Source organism: Carcharhinus amblyrhynchos, unplaced genomic scaffold (assembly GCF_965287045.1).
Source record: "Carcharhinus amblyrhynchos unplaced genomic scaffold, sCarAmb.v2.hapA chromosome_317, whole genome shotgun sequence".
Taxonomy (NCBI): Eukaryota; Metazoa; Chordata; class Chondrichthyes; order Carcharhiniformes; family Carcharhinidae; genus Carcharhinus; species Carcharhinus amblyrhynchos.
This window is the reverse complement of record NW_027650057.1, coordinates 688-21,122: the sequence shown is the minus strand read 5'-3', so window position 1 is coordinate 21,122 and position 20,435 is coordinate 688. Positions and strand designations below refer to the sequence as shown.

At 45.7% G+C, this 20,435-nt stretch overlaps 1 protein-coding gene across 2 annotated transcripts in view; it reads left to right on the top strand.

Moving 5' to 3' along the window:
• Positions 1 to 11,340, top strand: part of LOC145339079 (sorting nexin-27-like) — a 113,974-nt gene extending 102,634 nt beyond the window's left edge. Inside the window, exons 10-13 of one of the 2 annotated variants that reach the window (XM_080183510.1) lie at positions 1,414 to 1,542; positions 3,895 to 3,954; positions 7,032 to 7,082; positions 7,875 to 11,340. In XM_080183510.1, coding sequence (XP_080039636.1) covers positions 1,414 to 1,542; positions 3,895 to 3,954; positions 7,032 to 7,082; positions 7,875 to 7,925 — 291 coding nt within the window. In that variant the 3' untranslated portion in view covers positions 7,926 to 11,340. Of the gene's footprint in view, positions 1 to 1,413; positions 1,543 to 3,894; positions 3,955 to 7,031; positions 7,133 to 7,874 lie in introns of both variants that reach the window. The other variant, XM_080183511.1, reaches the window with a different exon arrangement.
• Positions 11,341 to 20,435: the final 9,095 nt, after the last annotated feature.

The following is a 20,435-nucleotide window of genomic DNA, read 5'->3' as shown; positions in this document are numbered from 1 at the left end:
CTTGCTAGGCTATTTCAGAGGGTAGTTAAGAGTCAGCCATGTTGCTGTGGGTCTGGAGCCGCATGTAGGCCAGAACGGGTAAGGATGGCAGATTTCCTTCTGTTAGTGAACCAGCTGGGTTTTTACAGCAGTCGACAGCGGTTTCACTGTTACCAAGACTAGCTTTCAATTCAGGATTTATGAATTGAATTTGAATTCCACCAGCAGCTGTGGTGGGATTTGAACCCACGTCCCCAGAATGTTAGCCTGGCCCTCTGGATTGCTAGTGCATTGGGCACTGAACCCGCCTCTCTGGCACACGCACTGACATTTGCTTTCTATATGAGTTGCATCTCACTGGTTTCTGTGTTCCCAAAGCATCAGGAATGGGTCGGATCTTGACTATCATGGAACTAAATCGCACCAAACATTCCTCACCACCGTAGTGTATGCACAAATGCTTCTCCCCAGCAGCCCCACTAAGTCTTAATTCCATCATTTTGCTCCCTGTATCCTTTTTGAAATTATTTGAGATCTCTGGTTTGTGGTGCAGAATTCTGCATTCCAGTCACACTCTGTGCAATTAGCCAGTTTGATTTTTGGCTTCTCTTTGAATAACTTCTTCTGATCTGCTGTTTCATAGGATAGTCATTAACTATGGGAAACAGCTTATTACTGGCCTTTATTGTAACCCAGTGAGAACTCTCACAACACCAGGTTCAAGCCCAACAGGTTTATTTGGAATCACGAGCTTTCAGAGTGCCGCTCGCTCCGAAAGCTTGTGATTCCAGATAAATCTGTTGGACGGCACGGTGGTTAGTACTGCTGCTTCCCAGCTCCACGGACCTGGGTTCCATTCCCGGCTCGGGTCACTGTCTGTGTGGAGTTTGCACATTCTCCTCGTGTCTGCGTGGGTTTCCTCCGGGTGCTCTGGTTTCCTCCCACAGTCCAAAGATGTGCGGGTTAGGTTGATTGGCCATGCTAAAATTGCCCTTAGTGTCCTGAGATGGGTAGGTTAGAGGGATTAGTGGGTAAATATGTAGGGATATGGAGGTAGGGCCTGAGTGGGATTGTGGTAGGTGCGGACCCGATGGGCCAAATGACCTCTTTCTATACTGTAGGGTTTCTATGATTTCTACGCTATGACTTTAATCTGGTGTTGTGAGACTTCTTATCGTGCCCACTCCAATCCAATGCTGCCATCTCCACGTCATTATTGTAAACCACCATCCATTAAGTAACCTCCATTAGGTCAACCTCTAACCTCTTGCTGTCAGTCACTGGGGAGTGCCAGTGGCCGTTCTGCTGATGAGCGGTTGGTATTTGGGTTGTAAAGAGATGGTTTGGAACCTTGCTGAGCTTCCCCCGATGTCCTTTCTCAAATTGTGGTCAAAGTTGCTCCATTTGTTGTCTTTTTCTGTCCAAAAACAAAAGAACCAGGTGATCATGTTTGAGTGGGACGAGATGCACCAGTGGGACACGGATGAAGAGGGGATGGCGTTCTGCTTCGAGTACGTTCGTGGGGAGAAAAAACCGCGCTGGGTGAAAATCTTCACTCCTTACGTGAGTAACTCTGCGCCTTGCGTTTCTTCGGGTCTCCCTGCCAATGGGATAAGCCAGCCCCGTTAGCCATTCGTGAGACACAGAGCTGTTTGCTCACTGGATGGTTCTCACGGAGTCCATCACGGCTCAGTGACTGAATGTGTTTGAACCCCAGTTTGGAGGCTCGGACACAATCTAGGCTGAAGCTCCATTGCAGTACTGAGGGAGTGCTGCACTGTCTGAGGTACAGCTGTTTGGATGTGATATCAAACCTGTCTACCCTCTCAGATATCCATTAAAAATCCCGTGACACTATTCTCAGAGAAGCAGCTCCCTTTGTCCTGGCCAATATTTATCCTTGACTGACATCACAAAAAAACTATAGGTTATTATCGCTGGCAGATTCTAAAGTGTAGAATTATATAAATGCCAGGTCATTACATCGCACGGTTAGTTTCCCTGTGGCTCTGTGAAATTCTTCCTTTTCAAGTGATCTTCAACTGGTAAACAGTTGTTGAACTAGATAGACTCAGCATGGATTTACAAACAGGAAACCATGCCATACAAATCTACTGGAATTCTCCCAGGATGTAACTCGAGTTGATGAGGGGGAGCCAGTGGGTGTGGTTTATTTGGACTTCCATATGAGAGTGTAAAATTAAAGCACATGGGATTAGTGTGGTGAGATGGTTAGAAAACTGGTTGGAGACTGGACTAAGCGGATCTTTTTCCAAGTGGCAGGCGGTGACTAGTGGGGTACTGCAGGGAATGGTGCTAGAACCAGCTATTCAGAAAATATGTTCATGATTTAGATGAGGGAACTAAATGTAACTTCTCCACATTTACAGATGACCCAAAGCTGGGTGGGAGGGTGAGCTGTGATACAGAGATGCTTCAGTGTGATTTGGACAGGCTGAGTGAGTGGCAGATGCAATATAATGTGGATAAATGTGAGGTTATCCACTTTGATCGCAAAAACAGGAAGGCAGATTGTTATCTGGCCATAAATTTTGAGAGAGTATAGTGTGCAATGAAACCTGGGTGTCCTGTACACCAGTTGCTAAAGGTAAGTATGCAGGTGCAGCAGGCGGCAAAGAAGGTAAATGGTATGTTGGCCTTTATAACGAGAGGATTTGAGTACAGGAGCAGGGATATCTTGCTGCAGTTGTACAGGGCCTTGGTCAGACCACACCTGGAATATTGTGTGCAGAGACCCTTCATTATACGTCTCTATAAGATCCCCCCCTCAGCCTACTTGTTGGAGTTTAGAAGGCTGAGGGGGGATCTTATAGAGACGTATAAGGTAATGAAGGGGATGGATAGGGTAGAGGTAGAGAGATTCTTCCTGCTTAGAAAGGAAACCAGAACTAGAGGGCACAGCCTCAAAATAAGGGGGGCACAGTTTAGATCAGAGGTGAGAAGGAACTTCTTCACTCAAAGGGTGGTGAATCTCTAGAATTCTCTGCCTGTTGAAGTGGTGGAAGCTACCTTGCTGAATATATTTAAGTCACGGGTAGATAGGTTTCTGATAGACAAGGGAATTAAGGGTTATGGGGAGAAAGCGGGAAAGTGGAACTGATCCACTTCAGATCAGCCATGATCTTGTTGAATGGCGGGGCAGGCTCGAAGGGCTAGATGGCCTACTCCTGCTCCTATTTCTTATGTTCTTTGGTCTCCTTATCTGTCAGAGGGAATGTAGAGGAGGTTTACCAGACTGATTCTGGGGATGGCGAGACTGACGTATGAGGAGAGATTGAGTCAGTTAGGGTCATATTTGCTGGAGTTTAGAAGAGTGAGGGGAGGAGCTCAGAGTGGTGACCACAGGAAGTAGTTGGAGCTAAAGCATTATATGTTTCCAATAAAGGAGTTAGGTTGAGCTCTTGGAGCGAAGGGGAAACGGAGGATATGGAAGGGAAGGTGGGATCTGGCTGCTCAGTTGGATGATCAGCCATGATCATAAAGAATGGCAGAGCAGGCTGGAAGGGCCAATTGGCCTCCTGCTCCTATTTTCTATATTGTTATGTTTCCCTTTTTGATGGTTGCTATTAAATAGTTTTCCCTGTCCCGGTGATGTGCTCCACGCTCCAGCAGGATACCGGCTGAGGCAGTGCTGCTCAACAAAGACCCGGATCCCAGCAGGAATCTCAGGCGTGCAGCCCAGGTGCTAACCTGTTGGAGTATTGGAGTCACTTATACTTCAGTGGACCTCAGGGCAGCGACCAGGGGTGGCTCGGGACTGGCCTGGGATGTATCCCCTTCACTGCCCGTTGAGGGCACAGCATTCGCACAATTAACAATGTAGAGCTGTCAGTGCTTCTCGAGTGCTTTGGGACGGGCTGTTCACGTGGCGTTGTGTTTTCTTTTCTCTTGCAGTTTAACTACATGCATGAATGTTTTGAGCGTGTTCTGTGTGAGCTGAGATGGAGGAAAGAGGTAAGGGGATCAGCGGGGTGGGGGGGACCTGTGTGTCTGAACAGCATGTCCTCCTCTCTGAGGCTTCTCTGAGCATGTGGTCAGAACGCAGAAAGAAAACTTCTCAGCCTTGTGGAGAGCAGTTGACGCTCAGGCTGCAGACAGCTGTATAACCACGATCTTTATCTGCACTCAGAGGGATTGGATATTCTGGCTGAGACAAAGTCCTAGAGTAAATATTGTTTCTGCCTTGGCTGCGAGTTTGATATTCTTTGTACTGAGTGCCATTCCTTTGTCTCACTGAACCACCCCTGGTAATGGGGCTTTCTTGGAGGCGATCTCTCTCTGTCAACGTTAACTTGACACCAGTACAAAGAAGGCTATCTCTTTGCCTGATCCTATCTGTATTTGGCGCGTGATAACAAGTGCAGTTTAACAAACTCCTCTGGAAAGTGAGATGCACTTTTTAGAAACAAACAGTCACTTGTTCATCAATCGATGTCCTGTCTGTCTGCCTCCCTTTGTCCAACCCCTCTTAACAAATACTGCTTGACTCTTCCCACCAAACTTATCTCCACTTTGCCCCATCTCTACTGCACCCTTTGTAATCACACCCCCCCCGCCCTGTCCTCTCTCCTCCCTAGCCCTATTTCAGTTACAGCAAACATTTTCCCCTCATTTGCTCTCAACTCCTTATGGTTGTACTCGCTCCTAAACCAGCACAGTTCCTCCAGTCGGGTGAGTGAAATGTAATCCTCGGAACCTGGAGCTGATCCAGTCCATTCCATCTCCAAACCCGTCCCGCCCTTCCTGTAGTGCAGTGCCCAGAATCAGACTGCAGCCACGGTTCAGCTAGAGTTTTAGACAAACTTCCTGGCTTCTGTGCCATGTCTGTTTGCCAGGCCCAGGATTCCAGCCTCCTGATTACCTGCAGTGTTAACCTGTCAGACACCTGTGATGATTTGCGTGCACAGACTGCTCCAGTACACACACACACACACACACACACACACACACACACACACACACACACACACACACACAATATATATACACACACACACACAATATATATACACACACACACACAATATATATACACACACACACAATATATATACACACACACACACACAATATATATACACACACACAATATATATACACACACACACACACAATATATATATACACACACACACACAATATATATATACACACACACACACAATATATATACACACACACACACAATATATATACACACACACACACAATATATACACACACACACACAATATATACATACACACACACACACAATATATACATACACACACACACTATATATATATATATATACACACACACAATATATATACACACACACACAATATATATACGCACACACACAATATATATATATATATATATTATATATATATACATACACACACACACACACACACACACACTATATACACATATACATAGACACACACCCCCCACCCCGGTTCGTTATGCACTGTCTCTCCTTATTCTCTTCTGCGCGATATATCACATCACGCTTTGCGTTGTGAAATTTCTGTCATGTTCCTTTTCCAGCCACCTGTGTCCTGTTTAAATCTGTAACTGTCTTCCTCACTGTTAGCAGCAAGTTTTGTGTCATCTGTACAATTTGAAATTGCGTTAATAAAAGCAGCAGAGTTTGTGGTACTGAGCTGGACAGAGTACTGTAAACCTACCTACAGCTGGAGACTCATTCCTGCCCCTTTGCCAGTTTTGTACCCATGCTGGCACTGACACTTTGCTGTCAGCCTGTTATGTGGTACCTTAACAAATACCTTTAGGAAAATCCATGTTACACATTCCCCACCTGCTCATGTTTGTTACTCCTGTTCCGATCAAGAAACGCAAATCTCCCGCTTGTTCTGCCCAGGTGGTGTTTGATTGTCAAAATCTTCCTCATTGCTGACATTAAACTCCTCCCACCCGGGGGACCAACTTCCCGTCCCCTCCTGCATGCTCGGGACAGACCCTCCCCTCTCCAACCGATATCCTTCCCAAGACATAGGGAGCAGAATTAGGCCCACTGAGTCTGTTCTGCCATTCAATCATGGCTGCTATTTTTCTCGCCCCATTCTCCTGCTTTTTCCCCATAACCCCTGATCCCCTTATTAATCAAGAACCTCTCTGTCTCTGTCTCAAAGACACTCAATGACCTGGCCTCCACAGCCTTCTGCGGCAAAGTGTTTCACAGATTCACCACTCTCTGGCTGAAAAAATTCTTCCTCATCTCTCTTTTAAGGATCATCCCTTTAGCCTGAGGTTATGCCCTCTGGTTCTAGTTTTTCCTACTATTGGAAACATCCTCTTCAAGTCCACTCTATCCAGGCCTTGCAGTATCCTGTAAGTTTCAATAAGATCCCTGCACATCCTTCTAAACTTAAAGTACAGGCCCAGAGTCCTCAACCGTTCCTCATAAGACAAGCTCCTCATTCCAGGGATCATTATTGTGAGCCTCCTCTGGACTTTTTCCAAGGCCAGCATGTCCCCCCCTTAGATATGGGGCCCAAAATTGTTCACAATCCTCCAAATGGGCTCTGATCAGACCTTGTACAGCTTCAGAAGTGCATACCTGCTCTTGTATTCTAGCCCCCTCAACATGAACGCTAACACTGCATTTGCCTTCCTAACCTGCACATTGACCTTAAGAGAATCTTGAACAATGACTTCCAAGTCCCTTTGTGTTTCAGATTTCCTAAGCGTTTCCCCATTTAGAAAATAGCCTATGCATCCATTCCTCCTTCCAAAATGTATAACCTCACACTTTTCCACATTGTATTCCATCTGCCACTTTGCCCACTCTCCTAACCTGTCCAAGTCCTTATGCACCTCCCTGCTTCCTCAATACTACCTGCCCCTTTACATATCTTTGTATCATCTGTAAACTGATTCTAAACAGACTGAGTTGTATAATTACCCCATCACTGACGATGTTGTTTTTCCTTTTCGATGGTTTTGAACAACATGTGATGTTCAACCTCTCACTCTGTCTTCCTGCCTCGCCTCTCACCCTCTTTCTGTCCTTCCCACAGATGGAAGAAGTTGGCAATGAAGAAGGCAATAGGAATAGCACCAGCCACATGGTACGGACATGGGGAATGGAGGAGCGCGTACAAATGCTTTGATATCGCTGGTGAGGCTGGCGTGTGTCCCAGAGTTGTCCAGTTACAGATTTGTCCTTTAACAGGCTTGCTTAAGGCTCTCCGGGAGAGCAAATATCACCCTCGGTGTCGCTGGATCAGTCACTCCTCCCTACTGCTCACCAACATTAACACTGATTTAATCAGTATTCTGGTCACTCTGGATCAAATCTTTTCACCCTATCCGACAGGGGACGTTTCTCTGTGCTCCTGTCAGCCATTGGAAAATTACTCAGTCGGTAATTGTCTCCATTTAGGAGATTGGGTTTAGGGTCTGCGTTTAGCTTGTCGAAGGCTTTGCAATCGGTAAAACGCCCGGTTCCGTCCAGATTTGAACGCACCAACTAATCCAAACCCAATCTCCCTCCTGTTACGCGAGTTGTTCAGATTTTTGGATTGGTTGCAAAACATCCAGTTTTGTTTGTAACGTCTTCCAGTGAAATGACTTGACCGTTCCGGCTGCCTAATGGAACTTCCCTATCAGGCATGGCGCCTCGAGGCGCATTGCCCATCCAACTGCCCCTCGCGAGGAGATGGCTTCTCCCGCGGTGAGTGTGGGGAGGAGTTGCTGAGTGTTGACTTTTTAAGACCTCGTTTGTTTTGTGTTGTGTTGCGTGAGTTCTTGATTCTTGAACGATTCTGCAGAGAATCAAACACTGTGATGCTGGGTATTGGAGTTTCTGATTCACCCCATTAATAGGAATTCTCCTTTTGTTTTTTTTAACTCTCTTGCAGAATATTTTTCAGGCAGCAGCGGCCAGAGGCCCTCGAGTCTCCCTGTCCTGAGGGGAGACCCTCGAGGCTCCCTGTCCTGAGGGGAGACCTCATTCTCTGTAGCATCTCAGCACCTTAAGCATGAAAACTGAAGCAATTGGACCTCTGACATTGGGGGGATGGAAGAGGCACGGAGCAGCCCAAACTTTTCCTCAATGTAGCTGTGACATCAAACGGTCTTCGATTAGCCCATTCCTCATTTCATCACATCTTTCACTGTTGTAATGTTTCCACTCGTAGCCGCCTCTGTGAATGACCAAGGAATGACGTGTTTATTGGACAGTGCAGGATGCTGGGACACAACCTTCCTAACCAGGAGAAGGAGCTGCTGTAGCTTGTGGCTGACAGAGCAGGAGGATGGAGCCTGCCCCTTGCTGGATTGTTAGCCTGGGGCCAGTGGGTGAAGGGCAGGGGGAGGGAGAGCGAGCACTAGACGGACAGTGCACACTCGTAGCTAATTGCAGAGTATTAAGGAATCCCTGCTCGTTGCTTGGGGAGTTGCGGTCTCCAAGCAGACTGGATATTGCACGGAGCACGTTTTTGGATCCAAGTTCTGTTTTGACAATTTAGCAGCAGCTGAAAATTCAAGTGGATGTTCTCCCTTTGTTCTGACCGCAAGGTAGTATCGAGTCTAACGTTGCATGTAACACGTGCAGTATTGTAATTCTGGGATGTACAATGGGGACAGGAGACTTGAAGGACCCTACAAAACACAGCCCTTATCATTGTTTGATATTGAAAACTAGCAGAGATGTTTTGTATTGAGAGTGATCGTGCTCTGTTAAGACAGCACAGACACACATTTAGAAGTATATGGGGCTCTTGCATTTGTGTATTTTTTTTTAGCTGAGGGGGTAAGTATTATACCACCCAGTAACTCTGTGATATCGATCTCTCCAAAACTGCATAGAAAATATCCACTTTTGACACCCGTGTGCGTTGTGGCAGTAAAATGAATTGAAGAGGCACAGAGAAATCTTCAATGTTCAGTAGGTGGCCAGATTTGTCATTAACTCTTGAGTTAGTTCACAATATTTTTTTTTTCCCTGTTCTTTGGGGACTGGTCCAGACCCCAGTCGCTCGGACTGTTAAAATGGTCTATATACACACTACTTAGGAAAATATTTCCAATGCCCTTTACGTTGTGCACTGTTTCTGAAATAAGCAGCTACATGACTTGTGACTTACTGCTTAATAACACAGCTATTCTCTGTCATAGCTTAGTCACCAGTCGTCAGCGGTGGGCGTCGTGGGGTTTGTCTTCCCAGCTGGCAATGTTGTCGATCCACACAGAGTTCATCTCGTGCTTTAGGAAGCAGGGGATTTAGCTGAAATCGTATAGCGTGCAAAAAGCCTTTTTGGGGTAGTTTTTCACCAGTCCCCTGGCCACCTTTCTCCGTATATTGAGGCTTCCTCAAAGTTCACCAACTGGGTTGGGGAAAGCAAACCAGGCCAGTGTAAGCTAGAAGAGACTGAAGGTGTGACTTGAACTCAGCTTTATCCTCTTTGCACGGGGGTGGGGGGTCAGCCTCAATTGAGGGGTCAGTTTGAAAGTCGGCTCTCTGAGCGCGGGACTCGTAACGAGGTCTGCACTGGGATCTGAAAGTCCTTTTCCAGGTAACCGGGAGACTGCGTTTTTGTATTGCGTTCAGTGTAGCCTACATACAGGCAAAAGGAGGACACACTACTTAACAGAGGCTGACTGTGGAGGGGAAGCAATTGTTTTTGTAAAAAGAAATCCTAGTCTTCTCAAAATTACCATGTAATTTCTTGAAAGCATCAGTGTTAAAGCTGCAATGTAATTATTTATAGACACATAATTAAAGGTGGCGACTGGTTTGTGTAAAATGGCTGTCATTGTCATTGAGTCCTTTTACTTCTGTTGCCCCCCCCCCTCAGAAATGGGGGAGAATTGGGGTTCAATAAGATTGCACCTATGAGCCATAATGTTCAACGGGGATCCCAGCACACACACGATGGGCTGAAGGGCCTTCCTGCATCGTAACTCCTTCTGTGAGGTTCTTGGGGGCCAAGTGCAGGAGCCTGGAGGGGAGGCTTTCTCCTTCAGACCTTGCGAAGAAAAATTATTCTTGTTTCGTGTTGAAAACCAAGTAAACTGGGTGTGTCTGTTCCAAAACAGGCTCATTCCCAACTGATGACCGCGGTGGAGAAGACCGAGGGGAAGGGAAATTGGCTGGGACCGTTTCCAAGGCCTCGTTACCTCTACAGTACTCAGCAATGAGAGTTTGAGATTGAACAGCTTCTCAATGGCAGCCTTGTTGATGGGGCCTCTGGGTCAGGGAGAGCTTGACTGATGGGAGACCTTGAGTGTTAGGCTGGGATTACTTTGAGTTGTCTTAAGACTAGCATTGCAAGATGATCTCCATTGAACAGGGTGACTTTTTTAATTCATTTGTGGGAGATGGCATCGCTGGCTGGCCAGCATTTCTTACCCATCCCCAGTTGCCCTTGTTCAGAGAACAGTTGAGAGTCGACCACGTTACTGACCAGAGTCACATGTACACTAGATTTCCTTCCCTAAAAGAGATTAGTGAACCAGATGGGTTTTTCTGACAATCAACAATAGTTTCATGGTCATCAGTAGATTCTCAATTCCAGATTTCTTTTTATTGTATTCAAATTCCACCATCTGCCGTGGTGGGATTCGAACCCAGGTCCCCAGAACCTTAGCTGAATTTTTGGATTAATAGTTGAATACTAACACCACTACGCCATTGCTGCCCCTTGGAATTAGACCATCAAGTGGGGAGGTACCAGGAGCTAAAGAAAGAGGCTAATATATCAACTCTACACCTTATTTCTGATCTATCCGAATTGTTACAGGAGGCCATTCGGCCCATTGTGTTTACATTGGCTCTCCAACTGAGCATCATCCAATTGTTTGGGATTGGAGCATCGAGCTGACTGTGGGTCAGATGCTCAGTGAATACTAAAAAGCATCGAGCTTGAAGATTAAATTGTCAGTGTTCTTTGGGCTTTTAATCATCAGTTTGTTTTGGGATCTCTTAGCAGCTTGTGTCAATGCCTATGAAGGTGCTGTCTCTGAAGAAGAGGTTGAGTTGGCTGGGTCCGTCCGTACTTGGGAGTTTAGAAGAATGAGAGCTGATCTTATTGAGACATGTAAGATACTGAGGGGGGGAGGGATTGGACTACAGCAATCGCAGGAATGTCTGAAATCGCGAAACTTCATCAGCTCCTGGTCAGTATAAAGGGTGTGCTCATTTCTTAGTGCGTTGTAACTTTGGACTGTGTCCATTCCATTCCCAGTGTCTGTTCATATTCTAATCACTGCCATTTCTCATTTTGATCGGCGGGCAGCCTAGGGGAAGGAGTTTCTGTTATTTGCAGTAATGTAATGTCTGATGTAACATTAATTCTTCTAAATAAATGAAAATGTGCACATTTCCACCACTTTCCCTGATCACTTCTCGACCTAAAGGAATTCCCTTTATTGCTGGCTGATGGTTTGAGTGAAGCAATTTCTAATTCCCGCTTTGCAGACCCTGAGAAACACTTCCGGTTATTAACACATCGTTAAGGCTCCGTTACTTATTAGGGCAGAGAACTAACTCATCCTTTTTGAGAAAGATACTTGTCACAGGTAACGTCTGAACAGCAGGATGGTTTGAGGTATTACTGTCGAGGGTGGTTAGCACAGCTGCCTCAGCACCAGGGACCCAGATTCGATTCCCAGCTTGTGTCACTGTACGGAGTCTGCATGGAATCTTAACCATGATCTGGTTTCCTCCCACAATCCAAAAGACGTGCTGGTTAGGTGCATTGGCTGGGCTAAATTTTCCCTCGGTGTATCCAAACAGGCACAGGAATGTGGCAACTAGGAGGATTTTCACAGTAACTTCATTGCAGTGTAAATGTAAACCTACATGTGACACTGATGTTTCATATCCCAGTCACAGCAATGCTGTCTCTTTCTGATCCCATGTGCACACACATCTTTGTGGTGGTGAAACTATTTGCTGCAACTGACCGGAAACAGTCTCTTAACTTCCCAGTGTACCAAACGGCCCGTCCATTGGCAAACTGTTTTAACAGCTCTTAGTGCCGTGGTGCAAGATGATGGAACTTTAGAGATCTGGGCCCCCTCAGTGGTTGCAAAGAGAAGATGTCTTGGCCAGTTAAAGGAATGCTGGGAGCTGGAAGGTTGCATCTAGAGACAAAAATTGAGGAGGAGGAGGAGGAAAGTACAATTGGGTACATAGAGCTTCAACTGCCCCCCCCGCCTCCCATTACTGATTTGTAAATTAGATTGAATAACTTCGGGTGAATTAATCCCCGTTCATCTCATCTTTGCAGGATACCCTCAACCCTGTTTCTTTTGGTTTGGCCTTTCTTGCAAGGTGAATGGAGTATAATAATCGGAAGGTGTTGGTCGAGCTGTACAAGGCCTCTTAGTGAGGCCGTCTCTGGAGTACCACGTGGTTCTAGCCTCTGTCCAGAGGCTGCTTTGGAAGTCAGTTCAGGGACGATTCATTCAGCTGATATCTGGGATGAACATGCTGTCTCTGACGGAGAGGTTGAGCTGATTGGGTCCATCTGTACTCACTGGAGTTTAGAAGAATGAGAGGTGATCTTATTGAGATATATAAGACTGAGATGGCTGAGGGGGGGGGGGGAATCTTAATTAGGCACAGTTCCATAGAATGTCTGCAGTACATGGAGGCCATTTGGCCCATTGAGTCTGCACTGACCACAGTCCAACCCAGGCCCAATCCCAGTAACCCCACATATTTACCCTGCTAATCCCCCTGGACAATTTAGGGACAACGTAGCATGGCCAATCAAGCTAACTGCATATTTGGACTGTGGGAGGGAACCCACGCAGACACAGAATGTGCAGACTCTACACAGACATCAAACCCGGGTCCCTGCTGCTGTGAGGCAGCTGTGCTAACCACTTAAAACGAGTTTCCCTTTTCAAGATGGCAATGAACGATTTCCTGTCTGGATCGTAGAGCACAGAAAAAGGCTGTTCGGCCCATTGTCTGTACTGGGCAACGACAAACCACCTGATTATTCTAATCCCACTTTCCAGCACTTATCCCATAGCCCTGTCTGCTTCAGAATTGCAAGTGCAGAAGTCCTCAGAATTTATTTCCCTCGGGAACAGTGGGGTAGTGGATTTTTCAAAGTTGAGTTTCTGATCAGCAAGAGAGCAGAGGCCAAAAAGTGGAGTTAAAGCCATCATGAGATTGTCTACGGGCTTATTGACTGGTGGAGTCGGGTCTGAATGGCCAGTGATGGCACAGTGGGTTAGCACGCCTGCCTCACAGCGCCAGGGGCCTGGATTCGATTCCCAGCTCGGGTCACTGTCTGTGTGGAGTCTGCATGTTCTCCCTGTGTCTGCGTGGGTTTCCTCTGTGTGCTCCAGTTCCCTCCCACAGTTTGAAAGATGTGTGGGTTAGCGGCATTGACCCAAACAGGTGCCGGAGTGCGGCGACTAGGTGATTTACACAGTAACTTCATTGCAGTGTTAATGTCAGCCTACTTGTGACACAAATAAAAATACTTTATTGGTACTCCTATATTTCAGGCAGAGAGAGAGACTGGAGTGTTAGTTCTGGTCTGATTGCAAACACCATGTGCTGCTCAGTCCAGCTGTAGCTAAATGCATGCTCATCATGTGTAGATTAGCCTGAGCGTGATATAGACAATTGCCGTCTCATTCATGGTGTTCTGTACACTGATGAGGTGAAATACAGAGTGGTACAAACACTGGGATAGAATTGTTGGGCTGAATGGCCTGTTTCTGTGCTGCATTTAGCCAGAGGCAATGAAAATCTGCAACTCCCACCCTGAGATATGTATATCTGAATAACTGGGCACACTTCGAGTTCTATACCTGTCCAATCTAACCTTTTACCCCGCAGAACAGATTAGAAACAGCTGGCTGTCAAGAGTAACAATTATTTCTAGTCTAGACATTTTGGTCAATTTATACCGTCCAACTAATTAGAACTTTGTCTCTAACCACCAAAGCTTAAATCATGATGAGTTAGCTGGCTGTGAGCTGCAAATTCTCTCCCACTGTTTGAACTTTTAATCCCTTGCTGCATTTTAATACATCCAGCTCCGTGGCTAGTTTTCGGTATGTAGATTTAACAAAAATAACTTCATTTCACAGATAAATGACAGCACAGTGATTTGCACTGCTGCCTCACGGTGCCAGGGACCCAGGTTCAATTCCAGCCTTGGGTGACTGTGTGTGGAGTTTGCACATTCTCCCTGTGAGGGTGCTCTGGTTTCCTCCCACACTCCAAAGATGTGCAGGTTCAATGGCTTGGCTGTGGTGAATGTGCCGGGTTACAGGGATGGGGGTAGCGGAGAGAGCGTGGGTAAGATGCTCTGTCAGAGTCAGTGCAGATTTGATGGGCCGAATGGCAGCCTCCTGTACTGCAGGATTCTGTGATCCCAGGGCTCTGATGAAGAATCATCCAGACTCAAAACATTGGCTGTAATGTTGGAGGTGGTACAGTGGTTAGCATAGCTGCCTTGCAACGTCAAGGGACCCGGGTTCGATCCCTGGTTTGGGTCATTGCCTGAGTGGAGTCTGCACATTCTCCCCATGTCTGCGTGGGTTTCCTCCGGGTGCTCCGGTTTCCTCCCACAGTCCAAAAAGACGTGCTGGTTAGGTGCATTGACCCAAACAGGCACCCCAAGTGTGACAACTAGGGGAATTTCACAGTAGCTTCATTGTGGTGTTAATGTAATCCTACTTGTGACTAATTAAATAGAAACTATTCTCTTGCCTTAGATGCTGATGTTTTGAGTCTGATTCTTTTGGCCTCAGGGACCTCATCCAGCTGCATATCCCTTGGGGGCAGGTTTTTGTCTTGTACTGACTTCATTTAAAGTGGAGCAGCGATTGCTTATTGTAGTCACTAACAACGAAAACAAGACTTTGCAGCACCCCAGCACAGATTTAGTTTGTACATTTGTGTGCAATTGTGTAAATCTAGTCCTTGGTGTCTGGTCGTCTAATGTGGCCAGACAGACCATTTAATCCTCCCCTCTGGCTAAAAGTTATTCTAAAATTATAATTTATCTTTTTTTAAAAAAGTGGGTTGACTCTCTGCCGTTTGCACTTGAGGTTATTTAGCAGCTTAGAACTGATTTTGAAAACTTTGCATACTTTCTTTACTGTGTCTGGATGTGGGAAGAACTGGTGGATCACAGCACTGATAACAATCCAGTGTGTATATAGCAGGCTCTGTGCAGCTGTTTGTAATCTTTCCCCAAGTAAGAAGCAGTAATAACAGGTTGTAAAACCCCAGCATACTGACACTTATGAAAAACAATTAGACTAGAAGAAAACACTGCACAAAGAAGGACAGGTGTTTAAATTCCAGGGGAGTAAGGCAAGGCTGGATGGCCTTCCTTTAATGTCAGGAGCATTACAGACGCCTTAATGGCAAGGATTGACACGTGGAAATAGCCATCACAGAGACGTAGTTGGAAGCAAGGACAGGATTAGCAGCTCAAGATTCTGGGATATAGAATCTCCAGGCACGTCAGGGGAGGGGGCATTGCATTATTAATTAATGAGTCTGTTACTGCAGTGGGAAGAGATGATATTTGGAGGGGGGAGGGCGTAGAATGTGGGTAGAGTTTAGGCGTAAAAAGAGGCAGCCACATTCTAGGTGTTTATTATTAGACCCCCAGATAGTCAGCGAGAAATTGAGGAGCAAATATGTGTACAATTCATGGACGTGTGTAAAAACAATAGCAATAAGGTAATTACAATTTTGTGATTTAAACTTTCCCAACATCAACTGGGACCGACGAGTATTAAGGGCTTGGATGGAGTGGGTTTCTTCAATGTGTCCAGGTGAACCTCATAAGCCAATATATAGAGGGTCCAACAAGGGAAGCAGCTGTACTGATTGATTCTGGGGAATGAAGCTGGAAAGGATGTGATGGTGGAGGGGAGCATTTTGGTGATAGCGATCACAACATGGTACAATTTTAGCTTGTTATGGACAAAGAAATAGACAAGTTGCAAAAGAAGTTTTGGACTGGAGGAGAGTGGGTTTTGGTAAAATAAGGCAGGATCTGTCCGTGGTAGACTGAACAGCTACTTGTGGAGAAATCTGCAGAAGAGCAGGGTGGATAGGTAGCAGCTGTTGAAGGGTCAGTCACAAGGGACACAAGTTCAAGGTAAGGTGGTAGGAAGTTGGCGGAGGGATTATTGTGAGGAATAGCTTAACCCAGAGGGTGGTAACAGTCTGGAATGTGCCGCATGGTAGGGTGGTAGACGCCGGATACCTCATATCACATTATCTGGCTGAGAACTTGCCACATCATAACGTTGAAGGCTATGGCTCAAGGTCAGATGTTTCTCATGTTGGTACACTCGATGGGCCAAAGAGCCTCTTTTGTGAAGAAGGGACCAGCAGAACTGATTTTAACAATTCTACCGCAGACCTTTCCAGCGACGTAGACTTTCTACTGTGTGTAAGTTTGTTTTTCTGCATTGATTTCCATATTCTGGATGGTTGCAGCATTGAATACACAAGTTAAATGTAAATGAGGGGAGGCTGTGGCAGCAGCTAATTTCATTCTTTTTATGTAGACAGAGCAGGTAATATGTTTCCAATCTATCGACTGGGAAGCTTAATAATTTGTTTCAAACACTGGCAGTGACTGGGCCTGACCTGTTTCAGCTCAATAATATTGCTTTTGTGATTGAGATTTGTACGTGACACAAAGGGTTTTGTTTTTAATCTGCTTCACGCTCTGTTATTCTCCATTTTGATCTCTCGCCTCCCAGCTCCTGTGGACAGGCTTGATAATTGTTCATGTGTCGACCCATTCAGAACATGAGGTTATCGTGACTGTTCTATTTGCCTTGTTGCTTGGATTGGAGAGTAAGTTGGCTTCTTGCGGAGGCACATTTGAGACAATGAATGTGAAACCCACTCCATCCAAACCCTTAACACTATGTTGATCCCACTTAATATTGGTAAAGCTGAAATCGCCTAATATAATTACCTTATTGCTCTTGTTTTTAGACACCTCTGTGAATTGTACACATATTTGCTCCTCAATTTCCCACTGGGGGGTCTATAATAAATACCTAGCACTGTGGCTTCCTCTTATTTCTAAACGCTACCCACATTCAATGCCCCCTCCACATATCATCTCTCCTCACTGCAGTAACCGATTCCTTAACTAATAGTACAATTCCCCCTACCCTGACTTGCCTAGGGATTCGATATCCCGGAATGTTGACATTCCATAAGACGTAGCAGCAGAATTAGGCCACTCGGCCCAGCGAGTCTGCTCTGCAATTCAATCATGGCTGATATTTTTCTCATCCCTATTCTCCTGCCTTTTCCCCACAACCCCTGATCCCCTTATTAATCAATAACCTATGTGCCTTAAAGACACTCAATGACCTGGCCACAACCTTCTGCGGTAAAAGGTTCCACAGATTTGCCACTCTCTAGCTGAAGAAATTCCTCCTCATCTCTGTTTTATAGGATTGTCCCTTTAGCCCTTTAGCCACAGCTACTGTATCCAGTAAGTTTCAATCAGATACTCATAAGAACATAAGAAATAGGAGCAGGAGTAGGCCATCTAGCCCTTCGAGCCTGCCCCGCCATTCAATAAGATCATGGCTGATCTGTCATGGCTCAGTTCCACATTCCCGCCCTCTCCCCATAACCCTTAATCCCCTCTCTTATCAAAAACCCATCAACCCGCTTCTTAAAAATATTTAGCGAGGCAGCCTCCACCACTTCAACGGGCAGAGAATTCCAGAGATTCACCACCCTTTGAGTGAAGAAGTTCCTCCTCAACTCCGTTCTGAACCGCCCCCCCCTTTATCTTGAGGCTGTGCCCCCTAGTCCTACTGTCTTTTTTGAGCGGGAAGAGTCTTTCCACCTCTATCCTATCCATCCCATTCATCATCTTATACGTCTCAATGAGATCTCCCCTCATTCTTCTAAACTCTAACGAGTACAAGCCTAGTTTATTCAGCCTCTCCTCATAGCTCAACCCCCTCAACTCCCCTCATCCTTCTAAACTCTGAGTACATTCTCAGAGTCCTCAACCGATCCTCATACATACAACAAGCTCTTCATTCAAGGGATCATGTGAACCTCCTCTGGACCCTTTCCAAGGCCAGCTCATCCTTCCTTAGGTACAAGGCATAAACTCACAATACTCCAAATGGGCTCTGACCAGCGCCTTATACAGCCTCAGAAGCACATCCCTGCTCTTGTATTCTAGCCGTCTAGACATGAATGCTACCATTGCATTTGCCTTCCTAACTGCCGACTCAAATCTTTGTGCTTCTGATTTCCTAAGCATTTTCCCATTTCAAAAATAGGCTATGCCTCCATTCCTCCTTCCAAAGTGCATAACCTCATACTTTTCCACATTGTATTCCATCTGCCACATCTTTACGCACTCTCCTAACCTGTCTGTCTTTCTGCAGGTCCCCTGCTTACTCAGTACTACCTTTCCCTCTACATATCTTTGTATCATCTGCAAACTCAGCAACAGTACCTTCAGTTCCTTCCTCCAAATCGTTAATGTATATTGTGAAAAGCTATGGTCCCAGCACTGGCCCCTGAGGCACACCACTAGTCACCCACCGGCTGCCATCCTGAGAAAGACCCCTTTATCCCTACTCTCCGCCTTCTGCCAGTTAGCCAAGCCCCTATTCACACCAGATCTTAACCTTAACACCATGGACACTTATTTAACAGTCTCCTATGTGACACCTTGTCAAAGGCCTTCTGGAATTATATATCAATTACGTCCACTGGGTCTCCTTTATCTAACTTCCTTGTTCTAACTGATTTGACAGACATGACCCTCCTTGACAAAACTGTACTGACTCAGTCCTACTTTATCATGCATTTCCAAGTACTCTACAATCTCATCTTTAATAATGGATTCTAAAATCTTGTCAATGACAAGTCAGGCTAACCGGCCTATAATTTCCCATCTGCTGCCTCTCTTAAACACAGTGTTGCACTCGCTACTTTCCAATCCTCTGGTACCCTCCCCACCTCCAGTGATTCTTGAAAGATCACCACCAATGCCTCTATAATTTCCTCCACTATCCCTTTTAGAATCCTGGGATGTAATCCATCTGGACCAGGTGATTTATCCCCCTTCAGACTGTTGTTTCCCCAGAACCACCTTATGATGGCCACTACACTCACCTGTGTCCCTTGACTCTCCTGGCATCCCACTGATGCAAAGTAACTATTCAGTTCCTTTGAGGTGAGGGGCTTTGGAATTGGGGAAACTGTGCCTTTGCTTTTTTTAGACACTTGCCAAAATTCAAGACTGAATAAATAGTCATTTTGCACCATTTCCAAAAAAAACTTTAATTCCATTAATCATTCTGAACAGTATTTGAATTTACTTATTTTTGCCTTGTGTAAGTTGTAGTGAACTGGAGGTGAGGTTTATAGGTGTGTGCACTATTTTACCTGGCCCTCAGCATGAATGTTTTCTAAAGCTCTCCCTGGTATTTGAGGTGTGTTGGTTACAGTCAGTTACAAAACAGTGAAGGGTTGGTTTTTGCTTCATCACCCATCTCCATCCTGACCCTGATTTTGTTGCAGCTCTCCTGGCCAAAGCTAACCCTTTGCAAACTTACACTGAACTCTTGCTATCTATATTCTAGCTCGGATCAAAGACACCATCGTGTGTCATCGGCTCCCACTAATGCCAGTGTTTAACTCTCTCCTTAGCCCTGTAACTGTACTTCTCCAGTTTGTGTCTCTGTGTACCCCCCGCTTCCCTTTGTCCTTCCATCTGCAGCTGTGCCTTCAGCTGTCTGTCTCCCGAAGTGCTCTGGCATTCCCTTCCTGAACCTCTCCACCCAGAAGCTCCTTAATAACCCAACTCAGAATTACCTTGTTATTTAGCCTTCCTAATCTCTGACTCATTTGTGTTAATTAACTGACAGCAAGAAGCTTGGGGCATCCTATTCCACAAAAACACTTGTATTAATACCTGGTGTTGCTGTCGTGGCCCTAACATTCAAAACCTGCAAGTAACTTGATTGCAAATCACACTGGGTACAAACGGATGTGGAAGAAATTATATCAGGTCGTAGCTCTTTACACAGAGAAGATTCATATTTAGGATTGGGTCATTTCATTAAATAACGCTCTTCATTGGCTGCACGTTACGCTTGATAATGCTGATTTAACAACTATTTCAATAAGTTTTTCGTTTTAAAGTATCGACGCTGATCAGCCACCAGTCGTACTTTCCACCTCGAGAGCTCAGAGAATGAGCAGCAGAGACCGGATTTGGAATGGAGTGAAGGAAAGTTGGATTTGAAAGTCAGTGATGGGGAAAGCTTTGGTGGCCAGAGGTTGTTCCAGGAGATCGCACCTGCAGACAGAATAGAGGGAAAACTTAGGGAGGGAGCAGCATAATGACCATTGGGAGAACATTAAACTCGACAAGGGGAGGAGTTTATTGAGGATCAAAGGCGTAAACTGTATTGGG